The following is a 14,493-nucleotide window of genomic DNA, read 5'->3' as shown; positions in this document are numbered from 1 at the left end:
GTTTGTCTGTCCTGATCAATGCTTTCGTGTCAGAGAAACATTTTGATGTTTCAGCTTTTGCTCCAAATGAGTTATTACTTTTTTTTTCTTTTTTTTCAAGGATTTCCAATTTGTTTGATATGAAACTTTTTCTTGGCTCACAAATAAAGGTACAACTTAAGATGTCATTTAACAAATAGTCTTCTATTGAAAATCTCACTGAAAGGATCAGTAATGTGTGTGTGTGTGGGGGGGGGGGGGGGGGGCTTGGGGGGGTTGTAACCTGGCTGTGCTTCCAGCTGAAAAGGGATTTTTAAGATGAATCTGTGCTGAAGAGTTCTTTGTCATAAGCTCTGTCAAACAGCCTGGGTTGCCATGGTGACAAGACCAGGATCAGAAACCCCATTGTGTAGAAATGCCTGCGGTCCGCGATGCTTTATCATCTGACATTCAATAATTTTGTGTTGATTATAACTGAAAAATCGATGCTTATCTATTGGAAAACTCGAGCTCTGCAGAGACAGGCAGCGACAGTGAGGAGTCGTTTCTGTGTTCTGCACTCTAAACGGTAAATCAACAGCAACATTTATGTCCTACTTGATTAAACCCATGATGAGGTGCATCTGAGGACCCTAACATGCAACACTGAGGAAGTTTTAAATAAATAACTCTTGAGATTAAAAAAAAAAGAAAAAAGGAACTGTCAGGTCTGAATTTGATATTCTGATTGTGAATTCTTTAACCTGGTGAAATATTGAAGACATTTGACTTGGTTTTTCTTTGATGAAGATACAATCTGCGTAGACCTGCATTTACAGACCAGCTCTTAGAGATAACAGAGGGGGGAACAATCATTTCAGTGGTTTGTGAAATTGTTTTTCTTCATCATTTACGACATTCTCTTATGAAAATGCATCACCTTTGATCTCATTGGCATTCACCTAAAACAGGCCACAGAAAAGGAGGGTTGAATATGTGGAGTACACAGATCAGCCATGACACCATGACAACCTGCAATTCAAGACAACAACTCTACCTAACTCTACTCTTCTAGAAGAAGCTTCTACATTTGTACTATATTGTCAAAAAAAAAGTGATGATGTTGTCACGAGCTAGCTATTAAACATGCCTGGGCTGGGTCTGTTGAAGGGAAAAATAGTAACTTACAATTTATTTCAGAAAATTGGCATAAAAGGTTTATACGTTTTTACAACCATGAACATGTTAAGCAGCAAACTAGACTCTTAACTCTTTGCCTCACTCCCTTATTTGATCACCTCTGGTAATCAGTACACACTCACTTCATCCAGATGTTTAATGTATGAAAGAAGCTTTTCAGACAACAGCAGATGTAATTAAACATGGTTTTATGAAGTTGTAAATGGATCCAAACACAGCAGACTTAATTGTGCTGTAGGACATGAAGCCGTATTACCCATCCCACACAATCTGATCCAGTTCCCCTAAATTGGAGCGCCGACACACCAGCATGCAGCACAGCATGTTCAACCACATACACATCCCTCTGCGTCCTTCTGCTGCTCGTCTGCTCTTGTTTTCTTATCAGGAGGACAGAAAATAAGATTCCTGCCCCCTGGGTCTCATCATAATTCCAGACTAATCTATGTGCTGGATAAAAAAAAAAAAGAAAAAACAAGAGTGCGATCCATCTGCAGGTTTGGTATTACCACCTGATCTGTAGCTATTCTCATTCTGGAGCATTGCAGTTTAGGTGAAGGTTTTTTGGCTGATCCTGAGGCGAACTGATGACTTTCTCCCACCCGGCACAGAAAAAGAAAAGAAAGTCACCGTAAGAAAACAGAATAGAGGAAATGGAGGTGTGTTTGTGCACCCAGCAGGCCAGCTGAAGCGCTCCGAGGAGCACAATGAACAAGATCATCACAACACAAATAACAGAGTACATGAAGGGTGTCGGCGGAGACGCACTGCTGCATTGATGTAGAGCAAACATAAATGACTGCGCCGCAGACAAAGTTTGATGAGATTGAGATGGAATTTGTTTTTCAACTTTTCTTTATCTTATTAATCCCTCACTGCGTTCAAACATTTGGGGAAATTACATCAACAGATTTAGGAAACCCTGACGCCAATGTCATACAACCACAGTTCTCATATTTCGTTACATCATTTTGGAAGCACAGATTGGAAAATAAAATAAAAAAATTGTATTCTTTGTCTGCAGCAATTTTTTGATTTCCAATCAAAATGTAATGTTATTGTTTCAATCTTAAAACCAAAAGCTTGAGCAACACTCTTTTTTTACTTTGACTGTCACATTAAAAATGTGGGCAGAAATTCAGACGTCATTGAAAGTTATCTGAACATGAAACCAGTTTACACACCTGTCATTAGGCTGATTAGATATATATTTGGGCTGCAAGTTTTCTTTTGGCCACTTAAGAGCAGTAGAACAATCAAAAATAACACCTGGCATATTACCACAATATTCAACAAATATTTGCCTTTTCTGTCACCCATCACACAAATATCATCATCATCTTTCATTTTGAGTTGTGTTTTTGGACACCTAACATATTCTACGTCTATGTTTGCTGTGTTTTAGTTCTGTCTTTGTCTCCACCACCTCCTGAGAAAGATCTACTAAATCTTAAACCCCTTTCACACATAGGGAAATCTCCTGAAAAACTCTGGAGATTTGGCTACCCGGAGGTTCTTTAGGCTATGTGTGAACGCAAACAGCCGCATTTTTTTGCGCAGACTTTACCCAGAGTTTATCCGGCCAGAACCCTAGTATTTTATTCGCAGAATATCCGAGTGAGCTGATGTCTGAACGCGGCCGAATATACTCCAGAGATTTTCAATTCGAGTCAATGTATAGTATAGTGACTGCCTAAAGTGTCAGCACGCGACCACTACGATCTCCATGCACGTAATTAAACATCTGCATTATGTTTTCTGTTCGTCAGTATGTTGTTCTCCGCTCTTTTGTGGATGTTGTCATTCCATTGGATTACACATAGCATTGATATAAAGGCAAATATTCTCATTATAACGTCGTGTAGCGGACTCTGTTGCTTCGGCCGCTACTTCCGCGTTGTTTATTTACGTCACGTCTTACCTCAGGAAATCCCCCGAACCCCCCTCCCCTCTGACAGGGAAAGTCCCCCGCTGTGAGGAGCATATGTGAACGGCTAGTTCGGGAGAATCTCCGGAGAAGTCCTCCTGTAAATATCTAGATATTATCCGGAGTGCATATGTGAAATCGGCTTTACATTTCTCTGTAGTTACCCTGTTTGTTTGGTTGGTGATTGGCTTGTACAAAGCAAAAGGTTTATCACAACTTTATCTACAGTTTGCCAAATGAAAAACCTAAAGCAACAAGCTAACGGGCACAAAAAAGTGGACGGCTACATAGAGATGCAAAGTCAGGTGTTCATTAGTTTGTCCTTAACATATTATTCATCGTTGTTATTTATAGGTGGAACTTGAAGGTTGCACAAACATGCTTGAGAACTGTTGCCTCGTCCTTTGTACCATGTCACAATAGTTTATTGATGTAGCATCAGGAAAACATGAACCTGCTGCTCAATGTGCTTTAAGTCACTTTGTCTCAGCATGACATTGGGAAAGAACATGAGGACACTGTCATTGTGTTGCTGAAATGAGATGACCTGTAGGGGACACTGCCTGAAAAGGCCTCAAAGAGGACACAATAAGAGACCGCAGGTTTTCTATGTCTGCTCCAGTCAGCATAAAGCTTGTTGTATAGAAGGGGGGCAGAACAGGTTGGTATGGAGTCTAACCTGTTTGCCCTCTGTGCTGATTGTCTCTATAGATCCACGTTGTCTCTTCACAAGCACAAAACTCTCACCCACAATCAAAGGTGTATTGACTGTGTATTGACGAGTGCTCAGCCAGCAGTGGGCAGAGTCTCAAATCAATGACATGCCTGTTGTACATGTCTGATGCTTGTTGTCACTGAGAATTGCCACCTTGAGCTTCTGTGACAATACACAAGTAGATTAACCTTCTTGATTTGCTCTTAAACCAACAGCTTCAGTTTAAATTATTGGACCACCAGTTACTGAAATGTATTGATATGGAAAAGTTGGGCTGTCACTGTGTTAAATTATTCTTTAAAAAAATGACTGTCTACAATTATGCATGGACAAAAAACTGTCTATTTTCTGTGTTAATCTTCAACTGGTTTTGGCTTTAATTTATAAGGAAGGTTGCTTGATTAGAACAACAACCTCTGATTTCCTTGACTATGAAAACACAAGCTTAGACATTTTATTTTGTTGGCCTGGTTTAATCAGAGGCACACCTAGGAGAAATATATCATTCAGTATGTTTACATGCAGTAAGGAAAAGTCAGTTATTGTGTTAGTGCGACTAATACTGGACTTTAATAATGCATGTAAAAAAGGTAGTCCAACTAAAATAGTTGGATTTTTGGAACTTGCTAGCATGGTCAACTGGAATAAGGTCCTATAGTGCTGGGATACTGGGACAAGGACAGTAGTCCAATGAAAAGGCCTCATTGAGCTATAACCATAGCTCAACTTAACTGTTGTAAATGTACTGACTATATGCCTTTGTTCATAGTATTTGTACTTTAAGGCCTTTCTCACAGTCCTGTGGCTTTGTATTATATTTTTTTATATTCCGTCCCAGTGGAGGTTTATTAGCTGGGGATCTCTCTCCTCTTGTTACTGTATGTCAGATAATATAATATAAAGGGTGGAGCCCAGCACCCAGAGGGACCGTATCTGGCCACAAATATCATTAAACACCTCAGGCTACAGGAGCAGGCCGACCTATGGACCTGTAATGTGTCTCTGTTAGATCTACAGATATATGACGCATGCTTACCTGCTGTAGCTTGTTTATGCTTCAGTGCTTTATGCATCTGAAATCATTACTATTCATCACAGGGTGGCTGGGGGAACATTAACACCCATCATAGCTGAATAAAATGAGAGGAACATTTTTACCTCTGTTTCCCAAGAACTGATGGGAGGCAGGTGCAGCAGCAGTGCAGGATGTCCCGAGGGTGTCCTCCTACACAGGTGGCATCGGGGTCATGGTGTCATGTGGTTGCGAGTGTTTTCATGGCAGCAGATTGTTCAGGCCAAACACTCCACAGCCCGGAGATGAATGAATATGGTAGCAGACAGAGACGTCCAGCAGAGAGCAGAGCGGGAAACGTCTTGTCTTTCACTCACCACTACTGTGATCCCCCTCTCCTCCTGCAGCTTAAAGCATCAAACTGAATGTGTCATCTCTGAAAAGGTCACTACTCTTACATGTGTTGCACTAGTGTTAGGTGGGGGTTATTTCTGTATGAGATGGGCAATTATGAAATCGTGAAACAGACTGTGGACCATCTTAGATTTATTCAGCCGTGGTCAGACAACACAGAAACACAACACACATGGCTGACAAAGTGCAGACCATCGCTGACCCATGCTGACCAAGATCACACAATCATTGACAATCAATGGCAAAGTCTTCATCACACAGTGTTGCTTATATTCTGCTAGAAGGTACAGCCCACAAATTCCTTTCCATTTGGGTACATCACTATAGAACAATAATAATGACATGACACTGATTTGTATACGTATCAGATGTAGACTCTCTGTCTAGCAAACGGTTGCTGACAACATATAGTTGGCTCCTATCCATTTATAGATCTGCTACTACTTAGGTGCTTCACCCATATAAGGTTACAGCTTCACAGACCCAAAAGTAGAATTACTGTGAGATGGTTGACACAATTTAAAGATATGTCCACAAAATTATTAAGATGAATGAATCCATGAAAATACGTACTAACAACTAGTGTAGTGTTTACTGCTCATTTACAGACTTTCTGACACGCTGAGGGAAAGTCACAGTATGGCTGCCAAGATCATTGCACAGCTGAAATGTAAGGGGGGGATGGGGTGGTATTGATATGAATCTGCGCTATTGGAGCCTGAAGTTACCATAACTGGAGGTTACAGCTTGAGGAAAAACCCAGGTGTACCAATGTTTTAGTTGTTAATTGCCAATGGAGAGAGATGATGCGTTTTGTTGTAAAAAGATCCATGAAAAACGTCTTACAGTTCATTTATAGCATTCTTTATGAATTACATTTAAGTAACTGCATTAGTGTATTCAGGTGATTCACAGCAGATCGTATTTCTATTGATGTTTTTTGATATGGAAGTGCTTAAAGATCATTTGGACCCAGAAGTTAGTGTTTTTGCCTTTAATAATTTTTTTTGGACATTCTTTTATCCGATCAGTTTTGAACTTTATAGAACTTTATAGAAATGTAGAAATAAAAAACTGAAATTCTCTTTTTGTGGATGTATAAGGTGCACAGATCAGATTGTGTGTTGTCATTATAAGTCTTCCTCATGGATTTGTGGCATTACCTAAAGTGGTGTCAAACCATCAGATAAGTTAAACAAGCCATGATGGAGAAATAAACTGAATTGGGAAACCCTTCACTGTTTACAACGTTCTGTATAAAGTACTGTCATGGGGCTCAAACCTAACTCAGTTCACACTGCAGGTGAAGGCAGCGATCACAGCGGCACCACTCAGAAACTTGATCTCACTGACTTTTTCACTTTGGTGATTTGCTTTTTTCACCTGACTACACGGTATGTTTGACATGTGTCACTTTCTCAGCAGTTTCACAGTTGGAGAGTGAAAAGACGAAGCTTCCTGTTTGATGCGCACTTTGTTTCATCTTCATGCAGACAAGAGTGGGTGTGTGGGGCGTATCAAGGTTAATCCTAATTTTATGTCTATTTCATGTCTGTGTTGTCTGGAGCATGAACAGCCTGTCATATGCTTCTTTGTGTTCAAGTGGAGGAAACTCCTCAGAGAGAGAGATGCCTCTGTGAAGATGCTCATTAGCAGCAAAATAAATGAGAATTTCATAAAAATGACAAGCAAGCAATGTTTTTGTATTTATCTACACATTAAATTTACAATAAACAGCAACAGGATTTTGTGCTTTGCCTATAAAAATGTCACGGTAACTCGTAATAATTATATATAAATATTAGGGTAGATACTAAATACTGTCATATTGTTAACAAACATGCTAATCATAAGTCTGATAATACTGTAATTCATAATTAATTGGTAAAATTTGTGTGAAAATTAAGCCATAGACACTGAGATATGGCAGAGATATTTAAATTGCTTTTCAGCCTATGAATTAGATAGTCATAGTGTTGATTACTTTGAAAATGTTAACATGCCAGGAAGCCACAGGAAGCCTCCTGTGTGCTATTTTTATCCATGGTCATGTTCCCACATGAATTAAAGATTCAAGCCTTTTTAATAATTTATTGTCATTGAGAAAGATGTTTTGGTTGGCTTCCCACAGCGTCGCTTTGAAACTCCCACCTGTGCTTTTCGTGTGTGTACGCTGGACCAACTCCCGTCAGCCATCATCAAAGCTGTCATCAGTGGAGATGGCTGCCACGATGATTCATTCATAAAAGGGGCCTCATTTAATTACTCCCAGATCAGGTCACATGGATACCCAGGAGGAGCGGCTGCTGTACAGCAGCAGTGGGCGATCAGATCTGTGTCGCCCATCCCGTCACAAACCGGCTCTCAGATCCCCAGGGCTCTCCGCTCACATGAACAGGATTTCAATCTTCAGTAGTCACACAGAAGAGATTTCTACCCACCTGGAGTTTCAGAGCCGCTCTAATAAACCTGTTTATGTATTGAACACTGTGGGGATGCTTGATATTCCTGACAGACATTGCCATAGACAAGTAATCACAGCAATAACCGCCTCTTTTTTCCAAGCTCTTTTTAATATGCACTTTTTGTTTGTTGTCAAGGTAACATTAAGCCTAAGCAAGTGTTGGAATACAGACATCTTTTAAATTAGCCGTGGGTCATCCTCATCATAACGTCCCAAAGCTTAGCTTTGTGTTTATTAGACCTAACTAGTACAGCGTTGGGCCACAGACCTGCTGCTTGTATTGTTGGATGGGTTGGGTGGTTTCTATCAGCGCGCTCAAGAACAATCATCTGATCAGTTACCAATCAATCAATCATTCTTTAGCAAAGCGCCAATTCATAATAAGTGTTATCTCGAGACGCTTTACAAAGTCATACAACTGGCACACCCTCGAGTCATTACCAACACAGTCACTAAGTCTGAGGTTAATCATATGAAAAGTTCACAGAGACATGCAAAGGTCAGACACAAAGAATTATAGAATTCAATAACTTTTTTAGTGTGCTTACTAGGGATGTTCCTAGGCGGCTAATTTGCTTGTTGGTTAAACTGAAATACAGTCCAGACTAACTGACTAGTCTAAAGGTAAGACATCCCCAAGAAAACTGTTAAAATTAAGCACAATTCATTAAAAACTGTATGCATGTAAACGATTCAATTTGGTTTGCAGAGTGTGGCTTACGCTAACACTGCAAGCATCGCCAGCCTTCTGTCCTCGCTGCTAGTTAGAATCCACATGTGTGTGCTAAAATGTGGTAATGCATTGCTCTAGTAGATATGCCAGTTTAACCTGACACAGCCTACATGCATTTCTAAATTGGCTAGATGAAAATACTGCCAAGCCACACTGCTCCTACAAGATGGTATCCATTCTCTGAGCTTGTTTACATCTGGGTTAAAGAGCGGTGGACAAAAGGCCCATTAACTGGAGCTACAGCCAGTTAATGGCTACAGCACTGGCTACTGGCAGGTGGTTACAATGCAAATCCAGAAAAGAAAGAAAATAGTATTGAAAGTTAAAGTTCAAATGTTTGCACCAAATTAATCAGCAAAACAAACTCCATTGTAAAGTATTTTAGGTGAACTATTCTGAAGGTATGTGAGGAACAAAGCAAGAAGAAGAAAGAGGGAAAGACTGAATTTCCTTCACTTAGTTTATTCACAGTTACAGAATAAGCAACTTATATTCCCAATTGGTGACACTTCAGTTCCAGTTGACAACCATCTCATTTCACCTTAAGCAGCTGCCAGAAGCTTCCCTAACAGCAACGGTATCTGGCAGACGCAACTGTCATGAAAAGTTTCTGCCAAAATGGAAATGAAAATACACTCCATGTTTTACCTACTTTAAAAGACATTCAGGTTAGAAGTGCCTAAGGCTGTTTGAACAAGACATACTGTAGTTTAATATTGAATTGATCGCAGTTTGAGGTATTTATCCGAGTACAAGAAGTCTATACAAATACAGTTTGTTGCCTTCTTTATGGTATGTACTCCAACCTGGAAGCATGCTGATCATTTGTGATGTTGTTGCTAATTTAGTTGTTGAATGTGTATAGTAAGAGTAGACCAACAGACCAACCAAGGAAAGAGACTGTTGCAGAATGAGTGCTTGGCAGGCATGTCTGAGGCCACCAGGGTTTACAACTTGGCCATATACCTACATTACACACTTGGCTGAAGGTTATACCTCCAGGTTTGAGGTGAGCTCAAATATCAGTTTGTCAAAAATGCAATTGAAGAAACCTCGAAATACACCCATCACAGCGAGGACAAATCGCTTCTCCATGTCCAGCGATGTGAGGCCCATTAACTGAGAGAATGAACACGATTGAGGGCCTGTTTCTACTCGAGCTGGCAAAGGGCAGGACGGATGATAAACGACCGCTGGACAGTAGGAAAGGACATGAGAAGGAGACGGACTCTGTGGCCATCAAGATGAAATACAGAATGTGTAAGACATAAGATAGCTACTTTCATTTCCCTTACAAATGTTAAACAGTGAAATTGATTAACCAAGTTACTTACATTTTGTTAACATCGATCATTACGTCCACATTAAAGCCCGACCAGGGACAGGCTAAGAGACAGATTATACATCCAGTAAAGCTTCACCCTGTCAGAGAGTGAATGCTTTTACTAAATGTATCTTTAATGTGCCAATCTCACCCTCAGGTCACATCGGAAATGCAGTCTCAGGTAAATTCAAGCCGTCACGTAGTAAAACCCGCAGCCATAAAGCACCTCAGGAGTGCTTTTATCAGTCTTAATGCACTCTTCAAAGAGCATCCTTCACTCTGCGTGTCCCATCCAGTGGTGCTGCTTGACCGCAGGCAGAGGCTACAGTATCAGCCTCGCTGCACAGATGATGAGAAAGAGCATTTGCGTGACCGATGAGCTTCTTAACCTTTAGGGGTCAGTGAGTGCAACATCAGAGAGTGATGGTCATCCAGATTTAAACCCTGACTAAATTTCTTCTTTTGGAATTATGTTGGATGCCGTCAGCTCTTCTTCAGTCTAATATCCAGTGGTTAAACGGATCACAGCTGATACCGGGTCCGTTGGAATCATCCCCAATAGTTTGGGCTGAATGTGATCCGCAAATCGATCTGCTGTACAAACAGGAAGTGTAGTGTTGATACTTTAATATGTATGGTGACTGTATCAAACGCTGCTTCACTTTTCTCCGTTTAATCTCATCATGTCTGTATTTATCATGCAGGTATCAGGTGGTGGCTGCACAGCATCACAGAAACTCATTGTTAGTAATGTACTGTAAGAGCCTGCTGGTGTTTGAAGCAGCTGATACCCATTGTTGCGTTTTACACAGCTCCAGAGACTTGATACCGATACTGGTCAACTGGTACAGATACTGGTATCCAGACAGGAAGTTCTTCTGACTCAAAAGCAATCCAAAGCTTTGGTCCTCTATTTCAGTCTGCCTCCAACTCAGATTTTTTTTTTCCACAGTCCATTGTACCCAAAGCAAATAGCCCCCCTGTTCATCAAAAGCAATATTATATCCCCGCTCTCAACAAGACCCTTTGATGTCAAATTGACTCTTTAGTGAACAGCTCTTCATGGTTTTGATATTGCCTGGCAACAGTAAAAAAAAAAAAAAACAACAACAACCCTCATGGCATCTTCAGGATGAGGAGTGGATGGTAGGATGGATGGTTTAGGTGGTGGAGATGGAGAGGAAGGATGGTGGATTGTATTAGCCATAATGGTGCTGTATGATGTAGGTTTCTGTTTGGCTGGCCTCCAGGCAGTGCAGCAAAATTAAAGCCCAGAAAATCGGATTATGAAGGGCCCCTGGGGGTGGGATGCCCAGTAGCCGGCTGATGAGCGCTCTTCTACTCTTAGCTGTCTCCTGCACAGCGAGCCCTGCTGTTTGCTGGGAGGCCAATTTGTTAACAATTATTGCTCGTTAGTGTAGCTTCCTGCTAGCAAAGGGGGATTCCATGGTGGAGACAATAGCCAAGGTCTATTGTCTCGTAATTATCGCAGTTTGAGAGAAGGCTGCGGCTGATAGAGAGTGTCTGAAGTCGCTTGCTTTCCTGATTGCCAATTTGCTATGAAGACCCCTGTTATCAATGACACCTGTTGTGCCTACTGAGTTATAAGTATGCAATCATTCCTTTTTTCCTCCTGTGCCATTTTTCATCCCCAGCAGCCTGTGTCAATCCAGATTACACTTTGAAGACAGTTCAGCACCGATGTATGTTAAATTCTGTTCTCAGAATGAGATAATGTAAGTAGACACTGTAGAGTCTCTTGTCTGCTCATTAGAAGAATGACTGCAACTTAGATTTTTTTTTGCAGTAAAAATATGGAGTCATTTTTTTCAATTAATTGATTAATAACTTCTGCTGGTTGTAAAAACAAAAATGCTTCCATCACAAGAAATCTTTCATAAGACGATGAAATATATGATTTATTGGACAATAAAGATTAAAAATAATTTTATATTGTGTTTCTGTGGATAGAGAAATTAATATATTGAATAAATAGAGAATACTTTCAAGCTCCAACTGTAGGAGCTGAATAAGAAATGAGTAGACACTTTATATGGCTACACATTGAAAGTCTTCCTCATGACTTGACAAATTTTGACAATTTCTTTCAAATTAATTTTGGACTAGTAAAACACAACAATACCAAAAAGTGAATACTAAATGTCCAAATCAAAACAATACACCCTAAAAAACTGTTACAGAGCAAACAAAAGAAGCACAACTTAGCTTTAAACTTATTCATTTAATTTGATTCATCAAAGAATTTTGCTCTTGACATTATACCATTTAATGATGTAGTTATATTTACTGCCTTAGTTTTCGTTTACCACAGTAATTAATTGATTCCTCCAGGTATCAACAACACATACAACCTCCTCCAATTATGATGCAAACAAACAGTTAACGAATAGCCTCAAACACAAACTGGTTACCATCAAGCTTTAGTACACCTCCTATTCTCCACCGTGTGTGTCGTCTTCCCACAGTCAGCCCTGCTCAGCCTCCTCACAAGAGCTGTTCACACAAAGGAGCTCATTGTGTAGTTGTGCCTCAGTTTTAATGAACCCACTCTCCTGCTCTCCTGCTCTCCTGCGCTCGCTCCTCCCTCTCCGTCAGTCCCCTCCCCTGACCCCACCTTCCTCATGTATATCACAGCATCCTCCCTCATTATTCATGAGCTGGTATCAGCGTAGTCATGTGCGCTGACACCACGGAGGACAAAAAAAAAAAAAGGGGGGGGGAGTGTCTGAGTGAGCTAGAGTCACAACTCAGGCATGCGAGTGTGTTCATGTGTGTGAAATAGAGGGAGCGGGAGAGAGGAGAGAGGAGACACACGGGCTGATGCTGACACGGCTGCTGCTACTTGTACCACTGAAGCTGAAGCTGCTGATCACATCTGAACCCTCATCTGTAAGACTCAGCAGGAGCTTTGCAGTTCCTCTTCTGAGCGGTGCTTGTTTGTGACGTCTGTGTGTGAATGGGACGCCTGAGAGAGATGCCAGCCAAGGAGTGACTGATGAGAACCAGCGCTCCAGTGTGGAGGGTGACCCCCTGTGTCCGTAGCACCACTACTCGGGGAGAATTGGACGCCTGGCGTTTTCACGACGACTATAATGGGCTGCAATCTGTGCACTTTACAGAAGCGAGAGGAACACTACAAGCTGCTGTATGAGATTGCCCAGGTGAGCAGAGGCACGGCTGACTCCAGCATCGATTTGTGCGTGTGTGTGTGTGTGTGTCGTTGTATATGATTAATTATGCGTGCCTTGCAGAGAGCAGTTCCAGGCTACTGGTTCAAAAAGCAGAGACGTGAGCCTTGTTGGGAGTGTTTTAGGGGGAAGATTGAATAGGCATGAATGAGGGATTGCTACACAAAATGAAAGTGAGGCAGTATAATGTAGAGAGAGAGAGAGAGAGAGAGAGAGAGAGAGAGAGAGAGAGAGAGAGAGAGAGAGCGCTTCTTACGTACCAGCAGATGTGTTTTGAGTAATGAGCAGTTGTTTAGAGAGCAGACAGTGTGGAGCCCATTCATTTTGCAGCATGAATGGGCTATTTTTATTAAAATAGTAGCAGCTGAGTACATAGAGAAAATATTGGGCCAATTCCAGAGTCCTTGAAAGTGACTCAGAATGTGTCAAAGACTGAATTCTCACTCTGCATTTAAAGTTTTCGTTTGGCATTTTTGGTGCTGCCCTTAGACAGTTCAGTTTTTTTTTTTTTTACTTGTTTGAGAATACTTTCTACGAATGGTCTTCATCTCAGTACATGCACGTACAATTATTACAGTTTCAGCTTAGTTTTTTTTTGTTAGACTTCTGATGAAACAGCAGAATAATTGCTTAAAAGAAATGACACCAGAGCTTTTTTTTTATTTCTGGGTGTTTCAAAGACTTATAGGCAGAGGACAATGTCTCAAAATGTCGTTAAGCTTAACAGATAAACAAGCATGCACCAAACCACCTCCGCTCTCCTCATCAGCATCCTTCGACAGGATACTAACTGTGAAGCTCCATGTTTCTGGAAGTGGAGTGTTCCCCCTCCCTCTCCAGTATTGTCTGCCTTCACGCCACTGTGATCACAGCCTCATTAGCCGTTTTATACATTAATTAGACGTGAAATGTCTTCTTATCTTTGTGAAGAGACAGGGTGAGAGGGAGCAAGAAAGGTAAACTATCTTGACTCAACCACTGCCTGTAGCAATCAGTTTGTGTTCGAACCTAAGACGCTCCAGAAGTCTGGTGGTGGAAATTGTCCGTCAAAATTTAGAGCTGCATGAATGACAGGTGAAAGCTGTGCAGCAAGCCTCTAGACCAGCAATAAAGAAGGATGCATCCGCTAATGGTCTGCTTAATATGAGCAAACAGAAAGAATAGTCCAGGGAGCATGAAGGATGAGTAGGTAGCCAGCACAGTGCCTGCCTCTCCTCTCCTCGGGAGGAACATAAAAATAGTGCTGTCTCTGTGCTTATCTTGGCTTTTTGTGCCTCTCTTAAAAAAAATTGCGTCAACTCCTTTTCTTGTGGTTTAGCAGAGGGGATCAGTATCCACCAAGTGGGCCAGTCTCCAGGGCACACTCACTGTTGACAGGGGCTCTGTGGCATGTCTGTCCACCCACTGATATACGGAGCCGGCTCAGGCGGGAGCTGCTACATCAGCAGCTACTTTCTGATCACCACTGTGGGAGGAGAGGCGGGAAGGATGTAGTGCATGGAGGATAAAGACTGGGATGGGAATAGAGAGTAAGCCG

The 14,493-nt window shown here is 41.3% G+C and overlaps 1 protein-coding gene across 2 annotated transcripts in view; it reads left to right on the top strand.

The window, feature by feature from the left end:
- Positions 1 to 14,493, top strand: part of LOC110002721 (PDZ domain-containing RING finger protein 4-like) — a 119,780-nt gene that overhangs the window by 55,779 nt on the left and 49,508 nt on the right. The window contains exon 1 of one of the 2 annotated variants that reach the window (XM_020658386.2): positions 12,493 to 12,929. The exons of the other annotated variant lie outside the window; for it this stretch is intronic. Within the exon in view, the coding sequence (XP_020514042.2) occupies positions 12,861 to 12,929 (69 nt within the window). The 5' untranslated portion in view covers positions 12,493 to 12,860. Of the gene's footprint in view, positions 1 to 12,492; positions 12,930 to 14,493 lie in introns of those variants that run through there. 2 annotated transcript variants of the gene reach the window in all.

Source organism: Labrus bergylta, chromosome 7 (assembly GCF_963930695.1).
Source record: "Labrus bergylta chromosome 7, fLabBer1.1, whole genome shotgun sequence".
Taxonomy (NCBI): Eukaryota; Metazoa; Chordata; class Actinopteri; order Labriformes; family Labridae; genus Labrus; species Labrus bergylta.
The sequence above is the reverse complement of the archived record's forward strand: the minus strand, read 5'-3'. Positions and strand labels throughout refer to the sequence as shown.